The sequence below is a fragment of the Schistocerca serialis genome, chromosome 2, assembly GCF_023864345.2.
Source record: "Schistocerca serialis cubense isolate TAMUIC-IGC-003099 chromosome 2, iqSchSeri2.2, whole genome shotgun sequence".
NCBI lineage: Eukaryota > Metazoa > Arthropoda > Insecta > Orthoptera > Acrididae > Schistocerca > Schistocerca serialis.
Genome location: NC_064639.1, coordinates 167,079,139 through 167,102,121, shown reverse-complemented (window position 1 = coordinate 167,102,121; position 22,983 = coordinate 167,079,139). Strand labels below are relative to the sequence as shown.

At 43.4% G+C, this 22,983-nt stretch overlaps 1 protein-coding gene across 1 annotated transcript in view; it reads left to right on the top strand.

The window, feature by feature from the left end:
• Positions 1–22,983, top strand: part of LOC126456875 (uncharacterized) — a 249,809-nt gene that overhangs the window by 102,714 nt on the left and 124,112 nt on the right. Inside the window, exon 8 of the mRNA XM_050092695.1 lies at positions 9,830–10,003. Within this exon, the coding sequence (XP_049948652.1) occupies positions 9,830–10,003 (174 nt within the window). The remainder of the gene's footprint in view (positions 1–9,829; positions 10,004–22,983) is intronic.

The window sequence follows — 22,983 nt, the reverse complement described above, 5'->3', positions numbered from 1 at the left end:
TGAAGAGAACGTGATAATGTCCCCAAAATTTCTGAGCCACATTTCCTCTCGTACTGAAGTAACATAAAAACCTGAGGGCGCCCCTGTGTGTGCGCACTCACACATGACAAGTGCAGTCTTTCGTGATCTATTGCAACACAACGTTATAACTGAACTGGTTTCTAAACAAATTTATGTCATCAAAGAGATTGCGTACGTAGTCGTCAATGTCAACTGTGGTCTTTGATTACTATATTAACGTACTGACTCAAATGAACAAGTCTTTAAAAAATGTTGTGTTATTAAAGATACACGAATTGTGATGGAGAGATTTAACACTTCTGTTTCAAGACATGTTTTTCGTACTTGAGTTATACAGCGATGCAAAGTATTCGAATGTGAGACGTACTTAACTTTTTCTGTAACTGTTAAATAACGTATCACTAACGCAAAACTTTACCCCTTGAATTGTTTTAATCAACTGGGTTGGTAATCGTCTTTACAGAACGGTCGCGTCTTATGATTGTAAATCTGCTGTTAATTTCTTTCGGTGAAAACCAACGATGTTTCTTACCTTGCACTGGCGATGCTCAACCGCCTCTGATCGCCGTGAAATAGGCCCGTGGACGCCAGCTCTGCAGAGTACCGTGTGTCTGTATGCGGCTTCAGTTCAGACGTTGAAAATTATATTAAAAAAATATTATCCTCCAAAACAGGTGCACCAAAAATAATTTTGCGGCATAAAAACGCGAAACCACTTCATGTATGGTATGGAGTGGCAATTCTCTGGGTTATATTCCGAATATACAGTATTCTGAGTTCAACAATACACAACCAAGCAACAATTTATTTAGCTGGCACATCGTCATTTACTCAAGCTTTAACTGTCGAAGTTAATCTGTGTTTGCTCCTCACAATAAATGCTCTTGTAAAAATTACACTGTTTCAAGATTAGCTGCCCTCGTACAAGGATCGCGCAATTCTCACTTCTGTTCACTCGGTCTACATCTCAGCAGTAGTTCACTCTCTCTTCACTTATCTCAAGTCAAAATAAGTTATTATTTACTCCATACACAGCACTGCTATTGTTCTATGCACTTGCGCATTTTTGTCGAAAATCGCTCAGTTTTCGTTCATTCAATGTTTAGACTTTCGTTGATCTTCTATCGTCCTCTGCTCCGATCTTAAGGTTGCGAAATTTTCCGCGGAGAAGAGTGCCTGACGAGGGGGAAGACGAAAGAGAGAAGACAGAAGAACTAATATGTATCGGCGCAGAAGACATGTTAAGAAGTTCGATGTAGAAGACGACAGAAGAGCGAAGAATTCCAGGCATCAAAAGGATGAGAACTGAGTTATTTTCGACAAAGATGCGCGAGTGTACAGAACAATAGCGGCTACTGTGTGTGGAGTAAATAATAACTAGTTTTGACTCAAAGAACTAAAGAGATAGTAAAATAGAGGAGAATTTTAACCATTTTCAGAATGTTTTATGACAATTTTATTTGACGGTCATGACAGGATGCTGTTGTTATAACAAAAATCATTTTTTTTGCAGCAATCTTTGGAAAACAATCGGACATGGGTGGCATCAGTAACGAATACTACAGTGGAAAGAGATCAAATGGAGAGATGAGCACCAATGGTAGCTTAAACTTTTTGAATCAACTTGGATTCATCCACAAACCATTTTCCTCGCATTCATATGGATGTGCGAGATCAGCGCCTCCACGTCCGCTGGTAGTTCACTGACCGGTCTGTATAAATACTGAATGACGTAGTTTGGCTTCAGCTGTTCATGTCGACGCAGACTGAGCAGTCTGGAGAAAGTGCTTGGAAACCGTGCCCCCTCTACTCAATCACATTCCCTTGCTACACTTAGCTCTCTCTCTCTCCCTTTCCATCCCTCTCTCCCAATAGACAAACCATCCTTCCTGATTCCAACAATGACGTCTGGTGCCCTCAACGGTCATCAGTGTGCTGCGTCGAGTTGTCAGCTGTAACTGTGCTGTGGGCTTTACCTCACTGGATTCCTTCCACTTTCTTAATTGAACTTCACTACACTCATTCATTAAATAGCACACAGAAAAAACTAAGACAACAAAATTGTAAAACTCTTTCTCCGAAACATGTTCTCTTAAGAATTCGTCCATACAGGCGCCTATTTATTTGATTTTTTCGTTTGTCGGTTGCATTCGTTTGCCTGGTGGCTTTTTAACTCGTTGTTTTGGTACATCCATTGTTACTTTATCTTGGCTGTGAGTACCTTCTGCTGCTTGATTCCGCTTCCAGATCAATGAACGCATGGATTCTAGTGCTCGTTGCTGACATTACATTTTTCATCATTCATAAGTTCAGCTACAAACAACAAACAACCCAGAGTACTGCATGTCAATGATGTCTTGTCCCTTCTGATGTATCCAGGTGATTATTAAACTTTCTGCTTGTACTGATCTCTTGTCTTTAGTGTTACTTGCTTCAGTCTGTACTTCTCTCTACTGTTCCTGATGTGTTGGTAAATGTGCCAACACCTTGTAGATATAGGAGGCCGAAATGCACGCTATCTAACGCAGACGGGCGTGAATTCTGGAACAGGATAAGTATTGAATGCTAATAAGAAAAGTATGCAGCTCCTCGAATACTTAACTTCTATTTATCCTTGTGGTACATCGCTCTTGATAATACAAATAAGACTATCTTCAGATACGGTTAATGGCGCCTTGCTAGGTCGTACCCATGGACTTAGCTGAAGGCTATTCTAACTGTCTCTCGGCAAATGAGAGAAAGGCTTCGTCAGTGTAGTCGCTAGCAATGTCGTCGTACAGCTGGGGCGAGTGCAAGTCCGTATCTCGAGACCTGCCTTGTGGTGGCGCTCGGTCTGCGATCATACAGTGGCGACACGCGGGTCCGACATGTACTAGTGGACCGCGGCCGATTTAAGCTACCACCTAGCAAGTGTGGTGTCTGGCGGTGACACCACATTTCCTTCTCCTTTTTATCGACTTTCTTCCCTTCATCTTCTTCCTTCACTTTGTCTTCTTTGTTTCCTGTATTATCTTCACCTTCCTTCTTCTCAATCTTCCGTCTTCCGTTCTTCGTCTTCCTTCATCTCTTCTTATTTTTGTCTTTCCTCTTCTTTCCTTCCTCTTTGTCTTCTTTCTCTTTTTATGTCTCTTCATTTTTGTTCTCTGGTTCTTATTTTCTGCGATCTGCTTCCATCGTTGATGGGTTGGTGGGACTGTGGGGAATGCTGTTGTATGGTTAACTGCAAAAAAGAGAATGACACACATACCCACAACTCGCTTTTCGCGTGGCTCGATTTTATTAGCAGTAAGTGGGTAAGCACTCGCCACGTGCGAATGGACCTCACAGATGTCTATGGAAACATGTCGGGTAGCTGCGACACAACCAGAAATCTCCATTTAAACTGGATGTCGAAATCCAGCTGTCCACATTGGCCAAAGATCCTCTAACGCCTTGACTTGTCCAACTAAAGCATGGCGACCATGAACTAAAATGCGAAACAAAATGGCCACCTGCCAAAAGCTCGAATAACCGTCTTTTGCTCCTCGGGCCGCTGGGAGATGTGCAGGAAGAGAATCAGTGAGGTTGTGGAAGGTACAAACAGGGATGTGGAGCCATGAGGACTCCAGAGCCGTCGTCAGCTGCGCTAGATTTCATGGTTGAAGATCCATGTCGCAAGCAGAACAATCTAGGTGGCCTTGGATTCTCATCTGGGTTTAAATCCGAGGGGGTTTGGTGGCCAGGGTATACGATGAAATCCTGTTTCTCCTACAATGACGCACTTAAACTGCGATCTCTGCGATAAATCGCGTTGTATTGCTGTTGCATACTATAATGATGAGGAAAAACAAATGTAGGTGTGGACACGTTCCCCCAGGATAGATGGATACTTGATCCATTGTGCCTTCCAGAATGACGAGCTCACTCATAGGATGCCACAAAAACATTCCCCAGACCATAACACTACCTGCTCCGGCCTGGCCCCTTCCAATGATTGTTACGGGATTGTACACGGCAAAAGCCATCTGTTCGATAGAGCAAAGACGTGATTTATGTGAAAATGCCAGCTGTCGCCACTCAGAAAACGTCTAATTGCGCTAATGTGCAAATTTCAGCCTTCGTCGCTGGTGAACAGCAGTCAGCATCAGTGCACATACCAGGCGCCTGCCGCGAAGACCCATACGCACTAACTTCCGCTGAACGGTCATTGAGGACACACTGTTGGTAGCCCCTTTGTTCATCTGGGCGGTCAGTTGCTCAACAGTTGCATGTATATTCACCGGTACACATCCCCGCAGCCGTCGTTCACTTCTTCCACCTACCGCCTATGATGCATCACATTAGTCCTGGCGCCAGTTTTGGATAGTGCTATTTTACCACACACGGTATACTTTAGCGGTGGTTGTGGTGTCACCGCCAGACACCACACTTGCTAGGTGGTAGCCTTTAAATCGGCCGCGGTCCGTTAGTATACGCCGGACCCGCGTGTCGCCACTATCAGTGATTGCAGACCGAGCGCCGCCACACGGCAGGTCTAGAGAGACTTCCTAGCACTCGCCCCAGTTGTACAACCGACTTTGCTAGCGATGGTTCACTGACAAAATACGCTCTCATTTGCCGAGACGATAGTTAGCATAGCCTTCAGCTACGTCATTTGCTACGACCTAGCAAGGCGCCATTATCAATTACTATTTATCTTGTGATGCATGTACCTTCAGACCGATGTTCACCAATTATGGATTAAAGTTAAGTATTCCAGAAGCTACGTACCTTTTTTGCTAGTCTCAATTCCTTGTCATTTTCCAGACCTCACGCCATCCTGCGTGAGCTTAAACGCGTGCCTTTCGGCTACCTGTCATAGTGGATTGGCTATCTTGCCAGTCCACAACAGTGGTGGCATACGAACATTTTACAGGCTTACTCATTTGGAAGTTCCTCCACCATTGGTCCGAAAGCCAATGATCATGCCCTTTAAGATGTCACATAAACCGCTCCGTTTCCGTGTTTCGGCAACTACTGCACTGTTTCCCGCATCCACCGACACCATTTATGTACCCTCCACTGCTAGCGCTGCCACCTGCTACTGCACGTTAACGTGGTCACATTATCGAGACTGGACCGTGTAGTAAGTATGAACTTATTACGTATAAACTGATATTGAAAGGCTCGATAGTAATCTACATGTCTAAGAAGAAGTACCTTTTCACATACTCCATATCTGAAGTGATGCATTGCTGACAAAATGTATGTTAGATTTCCTTCAACGGGCTGTTAAATATCGAGTTCATTACATATCGAGTTTTCAGGAAAATTATGAGCTTCTATGGGTACTAGTGTGTTTTATTTTGATAATACAGTGGTGTGTATCAGCTAACAGACAATTGATTTTGAGAAATAATGTTGCAAAAGCTTGTCAGTTTTCTGCAGGACGTACATAGTAGAGATACCAAGTACACGAAATATTTCTGGACGAATGAAGTTTCTGATAATATTTACAAGAAAACCACAAGAGATATATTAATATTTGTTTGTTACCCAAAGGATGCAGTTATTCTGTTTACATAGGAATCTCCTAAGGAAGTATTAGAATGGTTCAAATGGCTCTGAGCACTATTGGACTTAACATCTGAGGTCATCAGTCCCCTAGAACTTAGAGCTACTTAGACCTAACTAACCGAAGGACATCACACACATCCATGCCCGAGGCAGGATTCGAAACTGCGAACGTAGCGGTCGCGCGGTTCAAAACTGAAGCGCCTAGAACCTCTCGGCCACGCCGGCCGGCTAAGTATTAGAATCTCATGTTATTCTGATCAGTGTAGATGTTTTGCCTAACTACAACATGGCGACCGATGCAGACTGTTCTCAGTTCCTTACTCAAAGGCCAGAGTTCTGCATCCAGGTAGCACAGAGATCGCTGGCCATAACGTAGCACAGTGTTTAGCGTTCAGTAAAGCAAGATTGTCACTTATTCTCACTTTGCGACTTCGCAGGCCGTCAGCAAGCGAGTGAAACCCCTTGAGATTCGCATGGACATAGACGCCGCTCACACGGCTGTGTCATTAGATGAGGCAGAATCGTTCGTATTCGCCAACTTCCGTCAAGCCATGCGAAGTTCAAACGCGCGCTCTCTCGCACACATCAGGGCTCTACAGCCTGTCCAAAATTACTTAAGTATTGCCACTTCGGCGTGAGTACGTGGACCGGCGGAACAGAGATGACACGTCCCGCACGCAATACACACGTAATTTTACATTTCATTTAACTAGCGCAAACAGGCAACCTATTCTCTTTTAAATATGGACATTGCATTAATGTATCCTGGAAAAGTTACACTTAGTTTTGATTTCAGTTTTATCTGCTGTAACTAATTATTAAGGCGATATAATGACAGTTCGCGAAATTGCATTTTCTCACGACGTCACCGAATTTTTGGACATGCGGAAAACATTCTGTTATTGCAGATAGCAACTAATCTGAAGAATACATCATTTTCATATGTTCGAAACCAGAACTGTAGCGGAGAACTCTAATGCGAGGCAATTTGAGTTGAATATAACGCACAATGGTCCGCTCGCGCGTCGACTATTAATAAAGCGCCCTTACAGGTTGGAAGTGAAACGGTTATTAATTTTTCTGACCCTCCTACTTAATTCTAGTACTACTAAAAATGAGATTAAGCGTGTTTTTCACGGTGGGAAAACGTATCTTAAATAGGTCAACTTCAGTTATTTAGAAAGGATAAAAGCGATACAAATAACAGCGTCTCCGTGTTAGATCTGGTATATCCTAACCAATAGCATTTATTTTGTGTGATACATACTGAATTCCTGAGATGAACTTCCTTTGTAATTAGTTACTATTTAGGCCCGCTAATTAAAATTTGAAAACTTACAACGATATGATTTTGTTATGGAGCTACTCACAGATCCAAATTGGGTACGCCAAGCATGTAACTGGGGATTCGTCTGGCTCCATTTCTATGGGAATCATGGAAAAACTCCACTGATGTCACTCTCGTCGCTGTGTCCTCTGTCACTGTTGTCATTTAAAGAAATTATTGTCTCCTCCACTGAATTCTCATAAAGAGCTTCATTCCGTCATGCTCTTTCCATGATGCACTCCGGCTGTTCGACGGCTTACTTCCAGTCTTTAGGGGTGACGTTCCTGACAGCTTATGAGTGTTTCAACCGCAGATAGAGTAAATTTATTGTTATTCCTGGCAACGTAACCTGTAATTTGACCCCTATTAACGCTACTGGGTTGAAATGGCTGTGGTAAAGTGGTAGCCTAACTATTGTACGCTCAAGCTTTTTGCCAGTTTGTCGATTTCTTATAGGGGGCACTGTGGCTTACGAATAGATATTTTTTCATACGTTACACATTCTTAAGGTTACCCCTTACATCGACATAATGACGCTGAAGCCAATCAGTCGTTTGCTGCTTTCGGTTTGCCATGTTAGGTGTCTCGTCAACAAAGTTGGATGGCGAGGACCAATATCTAGAACAATTGATTCCAAGATTTGTTATTAGTGAATCTTCGAACCACTGTCAAATGTAACGTCTATCATTTCTTCGTGTAACCAACTGTTTCGTTTGCTTCGAAAAGCAGGAGACTGTTTGTGAGAAAACCTAGGGAAGTGCGTGCATGGAGAATAAGTCTGCCCCACTTGCCAGAAGGCATCGCCGTTGTTCCTTTAACCGTGTAGTCTCTCCAGCCTTGCTTGACAACGGGGCGAGAACTGACCCGCGTTTTGTCAAGTCACACCACTTCGTCAATATTTATGCAATGTTCCTTAAAAATCTTCGTTTCCAAGCAGCTATATCCAATATCTCCATCAGCAGCATATATCACAGTACTGTCCATAGACAAACTGAAACTGGTATAGGCATGAGTAATCAAATACAGAGATATGTAAACAGGCAAAATACAGTGCTGCCGGCGGCAACGCCTGTATAAGACAAAAAGTGTCTGGCGCAGTTGTTAGATCGGTTACTGCTGATAAAATGACAGGTTATCCAGATCTAACTGAGTCTGACCCGCTGTTATAGTCAGGGCACTAGCGATGGGACTCAGAATCTCCGAGGTAGCGATGAAGTGCGGATTTTCCCGTACGACCGTTTCACGCGAGTACCGTGAGTATCAGGAATGCGGTAAAACATCAAATTTCCGACATCGCTGCGGCCGGAAAAAGATCCTGTAAGAACGGGACCAACGAGGAGTGAACACAATCGTTCAACGCGGCAGAAGTGCAGCCCTTCCACAAATTGCTGCTAATTTCAATGCTGGGCTACCAACAAGCGTCAGCGTGCGAACCATTCAACGAAACATCATCGATATGGGCTTTCAGAGCCGAAGATCCACTCGTGTACCTTTGATGACTGCACGACACAAACCTCACGCCTCTCCTAGGCCCGTCAACACTGACATTCCACTGTTGACGACTGGAAACAAGTTGCCTGGTCGGACGAGTCTCGTTTCAAATTGTATAGAGCGGATGGACGTGTACGGGTATGGAGACAACCTCATGAATCCATGGACCCTGCATGTCAGCAGGGGACCGTTCAAGTTGGTGGAGGCTTTACAATGGTGTGGGGCGTGTGCAGTTAAAATGATATTAGGCTCCTGGTGCGTCTAGATACGATTCTGACAAATGACACATACGTAAGCATCCTGTCTGATCACCTGCATCTATACATGTCCATTGTGCATTCCGACGGACTTTGCCAATTCCAGCAGCACAGTACGACATTCAACACGTCCAGAGTTGCTACAGAGCGGCTCCAAGAACAATCTTCTGAGCAGTTCCGCTGGTCACCAAAATCCCCAGACATGAGCATTGTTGATCATATCTGGGATGCCTTGCAACGTGCTCTTCAAAAGAGATTTCCACCCCCTCGTACTCTTACGGATTTATGGACAGCCCTGCAGGATTCATGGTATCAGTTCCCTCCACCACTATTTCAGATATTAGTCAACTTCATGTCACGTCACCTTGCGGCACTCCTGCGTGCTTGCGGGGGCACTTCACGATATTGGACAGGTGTACCATTTTCTTTGGCCCTTCAGTGCATAAAACTGTGGACAAGGAAGTGCGCCTGCCTTGAAAAAGTATGATCAGTAACTTCCTGATCGTTGGATGTTTCTTCCTACGATAATAATCGTAAACATTAGGACGAATCGGATCCTGTGCAGACGAATAGCTATTGGTAATCCGCTTATACACACATTTCTACCCATAGGCGTTAAGTTTCGGTGGCTCTTGAGCTTTCTTGTTCTTTGTCGAACATTTCCTTCCCAATCTTCGCAACGAAGTTTCTGTTTATATTCAGAGAAGCAGCAATTCTGTCGACCACTTTGGTAACGGAGAGCCTCGGACCGCCATTAAGTTTTTCATTTTCAGAGTAGGAATGTAACGCGCAAACCATTACTCTTGACTGCTCTTGTATTGCGAGCCCCTTGCCAAGAGAACTTTTCCACTTACAACTTTCGACGAACTTCCCTCTCAAATCGTTCATTACCATACAACAACTAACAGAAACAACGAATAACAGTACCAACGAATAATGGAAACAACGGTAAAAACGAACGCACAGAAAGTCACAGGGTACAACGATCACAAAGGACAGCAAGGTGGCTGCAACTTAAGCCCACTGAGAGCGGGAAGTGTTGTCTGTGGGGTAAAGGGTCGGCAACTTTGGGGATTTGGTGCAGCTGCAGATTGTGTGGTATAGGCAGAAAGGTGGCCCGGGTCCGCTGGACTTTCCCCCTCCTACTTCCGTCCTCGCTGTCAGTCCTAAAGTAATTTTGCGCGTGCGTGCCGCACAGGGCTGGACGGTGGAGGGGGTGCTGGCGCTACCCTCCTCGGCCGGGGTGCTGCTGGACCTGGGGCCCGGAGCCTCCGCCGCCGGCGTCGCCATCACCATATTCCCCCGCGACATCGCGGGTAACGCCTTCAGCCAGCAGGAATTCCACCTCAACAGTGACGTCATCAGTGTACAGGTAAGCTGCTTCTGATCCTAGTCCTACACATGCTTATTACTACAGTAAACATTTCTATTCAAGCAGGGTTTCATGGCTCCTGTTCGAGTGTGACATCGCGTTTTGTGATGGCCTCTCAGAACAGGTGTGGATTCAAGAGCTTCGTCAAGGGGGTCATGACAACCCCTCCTGCCAGAAGTATACATTATATTGAAAGTATTTATATTTCCAGGTTTGTAATTTTCAGGAAATAGTACCGAGGAACAGTTCAAATATTGCAAGTGATTCCAGAAAATTGCCAGCTATGATTAACACAGGTTCAAATGGCTCTGAGCACTATGGGACTTAACTTTTGAGGTCATCAGTCGATTAACACAGGATATTTTTTATCTAACCACAAGGCTGCATCGAGACCTCATCTCCCTGAGAGAATATTCCTGCCAGGAAAACGCGAGGCACCCTGTCACCCTCTGATTGCACCTGCTATCAACAAGAAACTGACACATTTCAAGAGTCCACAGGGAGAACTGGCAATTCACAGGCTTCTAGCAAGACAAAATGGGGAGATCGCCAATTAAGAAGTAAAGTCAAAGGCTGCCTTTCCGTAGCTGTAGCGAAAACTACTGAAAGAAAGAGCATCGTCGCCAGTAGTGGGACAATGTATGTTCTAGTGTATTTTTTTTGTGCATGTTACGCACATTCAGGAGCAAACTTGATCGATTTAAGACCTCCTCCCCTCCCTTAACCTACTGTTCTGCTAAATAGCTTATGACGTCCTGAGGGTTGATTTATGGCCCCTTGGGGATAGTCCATCCTTCTGAAAAAAAACCCTCCCTTCCCCCTCCCCATCCTCCTCCCCCACCTCTCTACAAACCTCCAATATTCACCCTGCCCATCCACCAATCCAAGTACACTGTGAGGGCTGAATTATTCGATTAGTACCTTCTTGTTCTATGAATTTGATTGACTGATTAATTAAATCGATAAATTAACCCCTCCCCCTGGGAAAACCCCTAGCCCTCCCCCTCCCCACCTGGAAATTGGCGGGTGTGTGCTGGAGAGGAGGTGTCTCATGACAGGAAATTCAATTGTGTAGCAAACGATATACTATTTATTTATAAAATTCAGTTTTCAGGGACTCGATCTCTGTCTTGCCCATCATTCTCTGCTGTTTGCAAAGATGCAGGTCTTTTAAAATACATCGAAAAGAAGTGATTAAAATCAATCGCTTTCGCCATGTGGGGTTGGCTGAGCGGTCTAAGGTGCTGCAGTCATGGACTGTACAGCTGGTCCTGATGGAGGTTCGAGTCCTCCCTTGGGCATGAGCGTGTGTGTTTGTCCTTAGGACAATTTACGTTAAATAGTGTGTAAGCTTAGGGACTGATGACCTTAACAGTTGAGTCCCATAAGATTTCACACACATTTGAACATTTTCAATCGCTTTAAAAAAAAAATTCTGATTCCACAAGAAATACCATCAACATAACTCACCACACATTATTTCACTGTTAAAACTACTTCTTCTGTCGATGAAGTATCATTGTAGCTCTTCTGACGGCTGCAAGTCTCCAAATTAGTTGAACCAATAGACCTTATTTGTATTTTTCTTAACACACGACACCCAGTGGGTTTCTGGTTCCCCAGCATCGTCTAAATTCACAATTCCCCATTCTCTGGATTTCCACAGTCTTCAGTAATCTATTCAGCATGAACAGATCACGGAATCTTGGAATGCTGATTTTTTTCCTGAGAGACCTGAGAAGATCTATATTTGTTAGCGGTCTATCTGGCAGGACAGGTAACGGGCTTTTTATTATCTATGAAGAGACCTAGTCCATTCTTGTACTGTTTTAAGTACTCTCCTTTCTGATGACTGCTGCTTCCATCATGCAATTATATCTTCTTGCTTCCTCTAGCTGTTCCTGGGAGTTCTGTGCGTTCTTTACTGTTCTGCTAATAGCCGCAGCACCACCAGCCAGTGAACCCGTTGCTGAGAGACCTGCGAGGGCAGGAATGAGGAGGGGGGCAATTCCACCTGATGTCTTGGGTATCAGCAGAACCATGGGTGCTTTAATGGGTCCTTTATGCTTCAGGGCGCCTTTACCTGCGTACATCACTGTCAGCATACAGTGTTTTAAATATCCTTTCTTCTTCTTAATCGTTGTCTTCTTCTTCTTCTTCAGTGCATGACGAGCAGCACTCATAACTTTCTTGAAATTCATCACCAATAAGCCCAACTAAATGCCCTGTCCTATACCAATATTCTTTCTTGCACACATTGCCTTGGTTTTATCTGCTAAAATTCTATCTGCAGTGTGACGTCCTAGGAGATCTTTATGATTTGCCTATGCAATATCATGTTCCAAACACGCCTTGTCAAGCAGGTTAATCCCCTTTTCACCACCACCCAAACGTTTTTGAAGCTATGTATCAGGTCTACAGTAATCATACCCCTGAATATGCAATTTGACAGGTAATTTGTCGAGAATACCACCGCCTCCTAAAATGCGTCTTCTATTACGCATGTTATGCTATTGTGTTGGTTGTGTTCTGTGCATCCCATTACATAGCAAATCATCAGCGTCAATCTAGCTGTTTTGTATCGCGGGAAAACCTAGCCATTGACTTCAGGCTGTATTCCCTCGACATCTTATGACACGGTCTATGAGAAACACATTTGGTTCTTAGCTCTTCTGCATTTCGGTGGTGTAAAAGCACCCTGAAATTTCAGTGCCATTACCATCCTTTAAGATTTAAATTCTGGGATCTCTTTGTTCTCTGCACTTTGTAAACTGTGATTATCTCAACTGACCAGTTTGTGAGGAATGATGTCTCAAATGCTGTTTTGTGCTTTGAGATAAGTACCAAATCACCCGTATTAAATTTCTGGTTACATGGGTCCGGCATTATAATACCATAGTACACCATATCCATGAGTCCATTAACACAAACATCGATTGGTCTCATTATGCTACGTTTGGTTAGATTATACTGTGCTATTGTTTCCGGGAGGATATCTGTCCATTTGTATGAGCTGCAAAGGTTAAAACACATCTAAATTTGACCTTTTATTGTTCTGTTCAGACCTTCCATGATATTCGCCTTCAGATGGTTGAATGTTGAGTTGTATTGTATACCACTGCATCATGGTCTTGAAATACGTATTGTAAAACTCTCCCTGTGATCGGTTTGGAGGTTGTCCAGGCTGTCTGCAACAAACACTCACTCCCTCCATTTTTCTTTTAATGGATAACACCCTGGCAAATTTGGAATATTATCAATAGCCATTAAAGCGTTTTTGAATCCATTTTTCTCATGTGAATATTCTTTCTTATCCACGAGATCACCCTACCATAAGTCATTCAAACCTTTAATCATAACATGCCTACAAGGGTATGTTTTGCATGCTGGTTAGTGCAATTCTCGAACTACTGTCTCTATACTCATTCTCTTATACTTCTCTCTCTAATCTCTAAAATTACTGGGAAACCTTATTCACTGCAGCAGCTGATGCCATGAGAAATCGTAGTCCATATATTGGGGTTATCATAGTATATATAGTGAGGGGGCTGATTGCTGAATTTTTTATGCTGTACATCAATACCATCACAACTCTTATACCAACCATCCATTAATAATGATTTTATAACGTCTTGGTATTTCGCACTGCCTTTTCTCCTTTCTGGGTACACTGGCCAATTGCAGTACACTTTGTGATCAAAAGTATCCGGACACCTGGCTGAAAACGACCTACAAGTTCGTGGCGCCCTCCATCAGTGATGCTGGAATTCAGTATGGTGTTGGCCCACCCTTAGCCTTGATCACAGCTTCCACTCTCTCAGGATACGTTCAATCAGGTCCTGGAAGGTTTCTTGGGGAATGGCAGCCCATTCTTCACAGAGTGCTGCACTGAGGAGAGGTATCGATGTAGGTCAGCGAGGCCTGGCACGAAATCATCGTTCCAAAACATACCAAAAGTGTTCTGTAGGATTCAGATCAGCACTCTGTGCAGGCCAGTCCATTACAGGGATCTTATTGTCGTGTAACCACTGTGCCACAGACCGTGCGTTATGAACAGGTGCTCGATCATGTTGAAAGACGTAGTCACCATCCCTGAATTGCTGTTCTACAGTGGGAATCAAGAAGGTGCTTAAAACATCAATGTAGGACTGTGCTGTGATAGTGCCACGCAAAATAACAAGGGGTGCAAGCCCCCTCCATTAAAACACGACCACACTATACCACCACTGCCTCCGAGTTTTACTGTTGGCACTGCACATTGTGGCAGATGACGTTCATTGGGCATTCGCCATAGCCACACTTTGCTATCGGATCGCCACATTGTGTACCGTAATTCGTCAATCCATACTACGTTTTTCCACTGTTCAGTCGTCCAATGTTTACGCCCCTTACACCAAACGAGGCGTCGTTTGGCATTTGTTGTCGTGATGTGTTGCTTATGAGCAGCTGCTCAACCATGAAATTGAAGTTTTCTTATCGCCCACCTAACCAACTTAGTACTTGCAGTGGATTCTGATGCAGTTTGGAATTCCTGTGTAATGGTCTGGATAGATGTCTGCCTATTACACATTACGATCCTCTTCAACTGTCAGTTCGGCCTGTATGCTTTTGTGCTGTACATGTCCCTTCACGTTTCCACTTCACTATCACATCGTAAACAGTGGACCAAGGGATGTTTAGGAGTGTGGAAATCTCGCATAGAGACATATGACACCTGACCATCTTCAAAGTCTGTGAGTTCCACAGAGCGCCCTATTCTGAGCTTTCACGATGTCTAATGACTACTGAGGTCGCTGATATGGAATACCTGGCAGTAGGTGGCAGCACAATGCACCTAATATGGAAAACGTATGTGTTTTGGGGGTGTCCGGATACTTTTGATCACATAGTGTATTTCATCATACACCTCCATATCTTTCGGTGAAAATTTTGCGGTTTTTGAGGGTTTTAGGAAAATGTTCAGTAGACCTGGTGTTCTTTGAAATTCCCTGTCCCAATCTGTACTGTTTTCTCATTTAAAGTTGTAGATTGTGTGCCCAATATGCAGCCGGCCGGTGTGGCCAAGCGGTTCTAGGCGCTACAGTCTGGAACCGCGAGACTGCTATGGTCGCAGTTTCGAATCCTGCCTCGGGCATGGATGTGTGTGATGTCCTTAGGTTAGTTAGGTTTAAGTAGTTCTAAGTTCTAGGGGACTGATGACCTTAGAAGTTAAGTCCCATAGTGCTCAGAGCCATTTGAATTCAATATGCATGGTTTTTGATCATTGACTCTGCATGTTCCTAGCATCACTGCGATGGTTAATGAAACCGGCAATAGCATTATCGTCATTGTTGTGTAATCCGCTGAAGAATTCATCGAGATATTTAGTAACTGGTTAAAACATTTCTCGCAGTGTCTACTCTTTGTCCAAATGTCCTAACCACAGCAAGTGTAACTTCTCTCAAACAGCCTTTCATGCACCGATGACCTTATGCTTAGTTGACATCTTGCTATATACTAAGCTGACTGCTTTGCAGGCTGCACCTTATATATATTTCACTCAACCTTTTTAGTTAAGTCACGTACTTATTTTTCAATTCCATCAATCTTTACAGAATGACTTGGATGTACATCTCTAGTTTCTTAGCCCTCACATCTAATTCTTTGATCTGTCTCAGAAGGGTCTGGGTATACATCTCTATCTCCTTAACATTAGATTAGAGACTGAAATTTTCCATCTACATACGTGCAAACACATTCTGTGTCAATGCACACCTACCCTCTCGGGCTGACATACACGCGAGCTTGTTCATGGTATGATGCATATTGACATACTCATAATTTTTTCATAGCTATATACACGGAAACTCCTGGAAGTTCCATCTATACCTATAGTCGTTCAGTTTTCTTGATTTATCAATACCAAGAAAAACATACTGTGTGTGATTGCAGCAATCTGCACATATATTAATAAAATCATTGAATGACATGTCGGTTCCTATATGTGCCTGAAAGATATAATGAGATTTGCATTATCACTCACCAACTGTTTTGGGGTTCTGTAAAATGCCTGACTCAAATAAAATACGTCAAGACCAAAACAGAGATGATGTAGAATTTTATCTCGGTTTTCCTCAGCAACATCATCAAATGTGAACACTGTGTCTGGCTTCATATTTCTGGTGGGGGAATGTAACTGCTTTGACTGAATGTCATGTATGTTACACCATCAGCACCCTGCAGTATCTTTTGCACTAGCTGGTGCTTCGACTGAAACAGCGTTTTTGAAAAACACATACATGCTCAAAGCAAACTTCATCTGGGTTTGTTAGTAACGACACTTGTCCTGGAACAGCTCGATGGATCTACAACTGTCACTCTTATGTTATCAAGTAGGAGTACCCCATTCTTCTTCTTCTTCTTCTATTCTTCTTCTGCACCACCACAGAAACAGTCATTTACAACAAACTGCTGATGCTTCACCACCCAACCATACTACTGACTATGTCAGGTTTAGGTGTGCACTGTGCTTTTATAGAAAAATGAGCACTTGTGATAATAATAATATATGTAGCCACTATGGCACAATCGTCTGACCAACTGAGCTACAATGGCTACACCTTACATTATATAATGACTAGTTGAATAAGAAAAACAACAAAGATTTCCCATTATACACATTGTATTTACATTTCAGCAATGATACATAGGCTGCATTGCAACAACGAAACAATCGATTTATTTTTTACAGTATTTCCAAAATAACTACTTCTTTGATGGAGTTAATTCAGCATATATTTCTCTCAAACTGATGGCTGCTCCTTTAGCTTCTGCTTTTGACCCCATACTGGTACATTGTTCAAAATCTTTTGCATGTACACTTTATGTATGGAGATAGTTCAAGATGACATTATACATAGTTTAAATGCACGGCAGCCCATGGTTCAGTATTTCCAGCAGAAGGATAGCACCGTCCGTAAGTCGAACACATTTGTAAATGTGGAGTATTGCAAAAAAATGGATCGACTTCCAGATACCACTATAAGTCTCACACAATCATACAGTGATGTTATAGGCACAGTAAATATCCAGAAATGGAGAATACTTGGAAGTCATCTGCTGCTTGATGTAGTGTTCTGCACAATGGATTTCATCCATTGAAACTCTGCAAACTGCACTTTAATACTTCTCAATGCATTTTCAGTCTCTAACACAACACACCAGTCACTGTCAGTTCATGGTTCTATAGCAATATTTAAGCGCTTTGAACCACTAGCTGTCAAATTATAAGTTGAAGTGAAACTTGCAGTAACACGGGAATGTTGAGGAATGGTGCACATGGTGGGGAACACTACTGACCCACACTGCATGGTGTAGGGCCTCCAGCACTGTTCTTCTGAAAGCTGGGGACTTGCTGGGTGTCATCATTACACAAATCACTGAGCAGGATGGATAATGGAAGCTCGTTGTCCTGCTCCAGCATGATGGTCAGGCATGGTACAGAATCCTATGGTGCTGCTACCACTGCTGCTGGTCTTGATATGACACAGTTTGCTGCAGGTCTCAACAAGCTGATGGTAGCTGCATCTGGTCCAGGCACAACAGAGGTCATTGAACAAAGAAGAAGAAGAAGAAGGAGAAGAAACAATAAGCATCCACAGACAATGATACAGAGTTGAACAAAGAAATGGAACTTGACATAGAAGAGGAGGAGGAACCGCTACATGCAGTAACAGTACTAATGATCTGTAATGAGTACTTAATTTTATGCTTCTTCTGCAATGGAGAGGGAGATGAAGATCTCAGCTGCTGCTGGCGACGCTTCATGGTTCTTCTTCTTCCACAGGCTGACTGCAATGGAACCAATGAACTACTGCACCCACCTTACATCGCCTGCGTCACGACTGCACATTAATTAGTCCATCAATTTATTGACTGTAGCAGTATTTCTAAATCGATTCCCAGTCAAGCATTTGTCTTGGAAGGGGTTTTTGTGTGCACTAGTATTCCACAGGGGAAGGATTGGAGGTTTCCCAGGTAAATGCTGCTTTGTTTACAGCTCAGTCCTGCCACAGTTGATGGCAAATATGGTCGTAGCAGTGGCATGCAACAGGATGTTGCCAATTGAGGCAGAGGGTAGGGGGGGGGAGGGCGAGAGAGAGAGAGAGAGAGAGAGAGAGAGAGAGGGAGAGAGAGAGAGAGAGAGAGAGAGAGAGAGAGAGAGAGAGAGAGAAAGCCTGTGTTTTGACAGCAATTTCTCAGTTATCAAACATCAAAGGGTTGCTGCCATCTGAAGCTTTTATTCAGGTGATTAGTGCAACTTACAGTTTGTTCACCACACAAGTCAGCTGCCTTTTGCAACCAACAGTAGTCGCAGGTCCTGAGCAGCAGAAGTGCAGCCTGCTGGTACAGGAATATGCAAAGTGGATGGGGAGTGGGTGCACAATGCCCTGCGGTCAGTGAGAAATATTTTCAACAGTGAAATTATGTATGGTGAGTTATATCGATGGTATTTATTGTGTGATTTGAATACAAAAGTGATCCATTTAAAAATTGCATTTTATAATCAGACAGTATATCCTTTGCTATACAGTTAAATTTCCTGTTGTGAAGCCCTCCTCTCCAGCAGAGACCTGCCGAATTCGAGGTGCGGGAGGGCAGGGGCATTTCCCAGAGTTGGAGAGGGTTAATTAATTTATCGATTTAATTAGCCAATCAGACTGATAGAGTGGAAGGGGGCTATTCGAATAACGAAGACCTGAAAGTGTACTTGTATTGACAAGGGGGGAATGGGGAGTGTTGGAGGTTTCCAGAGAAGAGAAGGGGGAGGGGGAGGGGGGAGAGGTTTCTAAGAAGGACAGATTATCTGCAGGGGGTTAGAAATCAACCCTTCGAACAATTTGTTAAGGGGAGAGGAGGATCTCACAAATCAATCAAATTGCCCCTGAATGTATGCAACACACACTAACAAAATGCCCCAGAATGTACATTGTCCCACTACTCCTCCCATTTATAGCACTCCACCCCTCCATGCTTATATATTCACATAACCATGGCTTACAGACATTCCCCCTATTTACAGCATTCCCTGCATTTACATGTCTACATAGTGATAGTCTATAGATATTCTCCCCATTTACAGTATTTGCCTATTTATATATTCAGTTAGCTGTAGTCTACAAACATTGCCCCAGTTAGAATACACTCCCTATTTACATGTTTACATGCCCATAATCTACAGACGATCTTCCCATTTACAGCATTACCCCATTTACATGTTTACACAGCTGTAGTCTATAGACATTCTCCCAGTTTACAGCATTCCTTCCCCCCATTTACATGTTTACATAGCCTTAATCTATATACATTCTCCCCATTTATGGCATTCCATCCATTTAAATGTTGACATAACCAAGTCTACAGACTCCCCCCCGCCTTTACAGCATTACCTCATTTCCATGTTCACACAACTGTAGCCTATAGATATTCTCCCAATTCCCAGGATTCTCCAATTTAAAAGTTCACATAGCCATAGTCTATGAAGATATGTTCACAACATAGTAGTAAGTACAACAATGAATGTATGGTGTGTGCACACTTCGATTTTATATTGTATAATTATGATGTCATAGTTGTGAAAGTTCCCCTTTATCATAGGTCTTAAATCAATTTCATGACACTCGAATGTCTCAAACCTTCTGACAAATTCTTTTAAAAATGTTTTTTTTTTGTTTGTTTTTCGTTATTGCAATATTTTTCAAGTTATGCCAAACCAATTTACTAAGCGGTAAACAAATTATTATTATTATTGCTATTCTTTTCGTTTGGAGCTACTTAGCGCCGTGAAGCTCGTTTTGAATCATAACGTTGGTCTTCTGTTTCTCCTTTGGCAGAAAGCTCTGATTATCTGACCCAGCAAGATCCTCTTCTCTGTCCACTTCAGTGTGCTGGTTTAGATGGTTCAAATGGCTCTAAGCACTATGGGAATTAACATCTGAGGTCATCAGTCCCCTAGACTTAGAACTACTTAAACCTAACCAACCTAAGGACATCACACACATCCATGCCTGAGGCAGGATTCGCACCTGCGGCCATAGCAGCAGCCCGGTTCCGGGCTGAAGCGCCTAGAACCGCTCTCCCACAGCGGCCGCCAGGAAGAGTTTCCACGACTCCATAGTGAGGTTACAAACGTGATATCAGAGTTTTGATCAACATGTAGGATGAACATTAACAAAACTGACAACCTTCAGGGATGGACTCCTGACTGGAAATGAAGGAAAAAAGGTCCTGTGAACACGTGTAAAAGTAGACAGTGAGCGTGCAATGACTGCAAATCGTACCAGAAAACAGTACAGAGCTGCATCGCATCCACGTCACAATAGATGTTCAAAGTGGTTTCCATGGGATGTAATGCACACGATCACACGTCGTATCATGGACTACCGCACTCTATGTCTCGTTTCGGTCTCTCTCCGTCTAGCGCCAGAGGTGTCGCGAACACGATGTTGAAGGGTCTGCACACCAGGAACTGGTTTAGCATACACAATGTTTTTCAGAGGCCCCCTAGAGGTAAAAATACAAGGAGTTTTTTCTGGTCATCTAGCAGGCCACGCTGCAGGGCATCTGGGGAAGATGCTGAGGTGTCGGTGAACTGTAATGCGGCAGTAGGGTGGTGCTCCGTCACGCAGAAACCGATAACCTGCCGTACTGCCAAAGGCACATTATCAAGTAACCCAGACATTCTGCAGGAAGTCGAGGTATGTCCCTTCGTCGAGACATTGTGGAATAATAAGTATGTGATCACCAAGAACCTCTGCCCACACACTGGTGCCGAACCGATGCTGATAAAACGAGGATTGTCCTTATCTCACACGTGACGATTTTGCAGATTGATGATGCCAGTTCTGCTAAAGGTTGCTTCGTCGGTAAAGGGGGCTGACGACAAAAACCCCATAATTGTGATGGTCTGGTGCAAAAACCATCGACAAAATCCTTCCTGTAGAAGGAAATGCGTTGCTAGTAATTCTTGCTCGCGTTGCAGGTGGTATTGATAATAGCGATTGCCATGCAGAATACACATGATCGTACTTTGACCTATACAATTTGGCGGGCCACTTGCCTGGAGCTTGTACTAGGGTTCGTCTCAATATCCGGTGGGAACTGATCCTCCACATGTGGTGTACACACAATCTGCCGCCTCCCTACACGTTCGTCGATCTGAAAGGGCCTATGATTACACAAATTTCCCAAAAAGGGCTTGAAATGTAGTGTGTTGTGGTTGGTGTCTGTTAGGGTACTGGAATTGCTATACCGTGCGACCTCTCGACCGTTTCCATATGCTTGGGCGTAGACATCTCGCCTTGTTCCCGACATGAATACGTGACCATTCTGCTGTTTACAGGACGCTGTGTCAATCCCACAGCCTGCAACACACAAGAAACACACGGCACTTGGTCAGAGGAGCTTACATTCGTCAGCGCCATCTACCGCTGCAACGATACATTTCCGGACACCTGTTCACATGATCTTTCTCCTTGCATTTCCAGTCAGAAATCCGTCCCTGCCTTTTGTCGGTTATTAACGTTCGTACTGTATGTGCGTGAAAGGCATTTTTCGATTGTGAAACTAAAGGAGTCATAATTACGTGCCAACCTGATTATCAAAAACCTGCGAAACTCTCTGCGTCTGTACGTATGCTGATAATTTCTGTATTATAAACATTTTAGTGTGTCTTCAGCGCGGCATAAATCATTAAACAACACTGAAAATTTGTTTCTGTGTTGAGAAAAATGATATATGAAACAAGCCACATGCAACTCTTTCGCAGTTTCTCCCCCTTTCTGCGTGTTCGCAGTCAGACAGCGTAGTATCGGCGGAGGTGTGCTCTCAAGTGAAAGAGATCTACAAGGGTGCCGAGTTCTTGCATTGGATGAAACTGACAATATACCAATAGGCTTTCGGAGAAACATCATCCACATAAATCCGAAGACAGAAAGGCCCGACAAATGCGAGAATTATCGGACAACCATCTTAACAGCTCATACATCCAAGTTTCTGACCAGAATAATATACAAAGAATAGAAAAGAAAACTGACCATTAGTTTGGCTTTAGGGCAAGTAAAGCCATCAGAGAGGCAATTCTGGCGTAGCGCTTGATAATAGAAGCAGGACTGAAGAAAAATCAAGACACTTTCCTTGATTCGCTGAGCTGAAAAAAAACGTTCGATTATGTAAAGCAGTGCAAGATGTTCGAAATTCGGAGAAAGATAGGTGTAAGATATAGGGAATGATTGGTAATACACAATGTGTACAAAAACCAAGGGGGAACAGTAAGACACGAAGATCAAGAAAAAGCGCTCGGATAAAAAGTGCGTAAGACATGGATGCAGTATTTCGCCTCTAATGTTGAGTCTGTACGTCGGATAACTAATGACGGGAACAAAAGTAAGATTCAAGGGTGCTAATAAAATTCACAGTGAGAGGATATCGATGATAAGATTTGCTGATGACATTGTTATTCTCAGTGAAATGGAAGAAGAATTATAGGATCGGGTGAATTGAATGACTACTCTAATGAGTACAGAATTTGGATAGAGAAAACTGAACAGACGCGAATGTAATGAGAAGTAGCAGAAATGAGAACAGCGAGAAACTTAACATCAGAATTGGGGATCACGAAGTAGATGAAGTTAAGAAATTCTGCCACCTAGGCAGCAAAATAAACAACGACGGACGCAGCAAGGAGGACACAACAAGCGCACTAGCAGTGGCAAGGAAGGACCTTCCTGGCCAAGAGAAGTGTACTGATATCAAACAAAGGCCTTATTGTAAGGAAGAGATTTCTGAGAATGTACGTTTGGAGCACAGCATTGTATGGTAGTAAAACATGAAGTATGGGAAAACCGATAAAGAAGAGACTCGAAGCATTTGAGATGTGGTGCTGCTGTAGGATGTTGAAAACTAGGTGCAGTGATAAGGTAAGGAATGAGGAGGATCTCAGC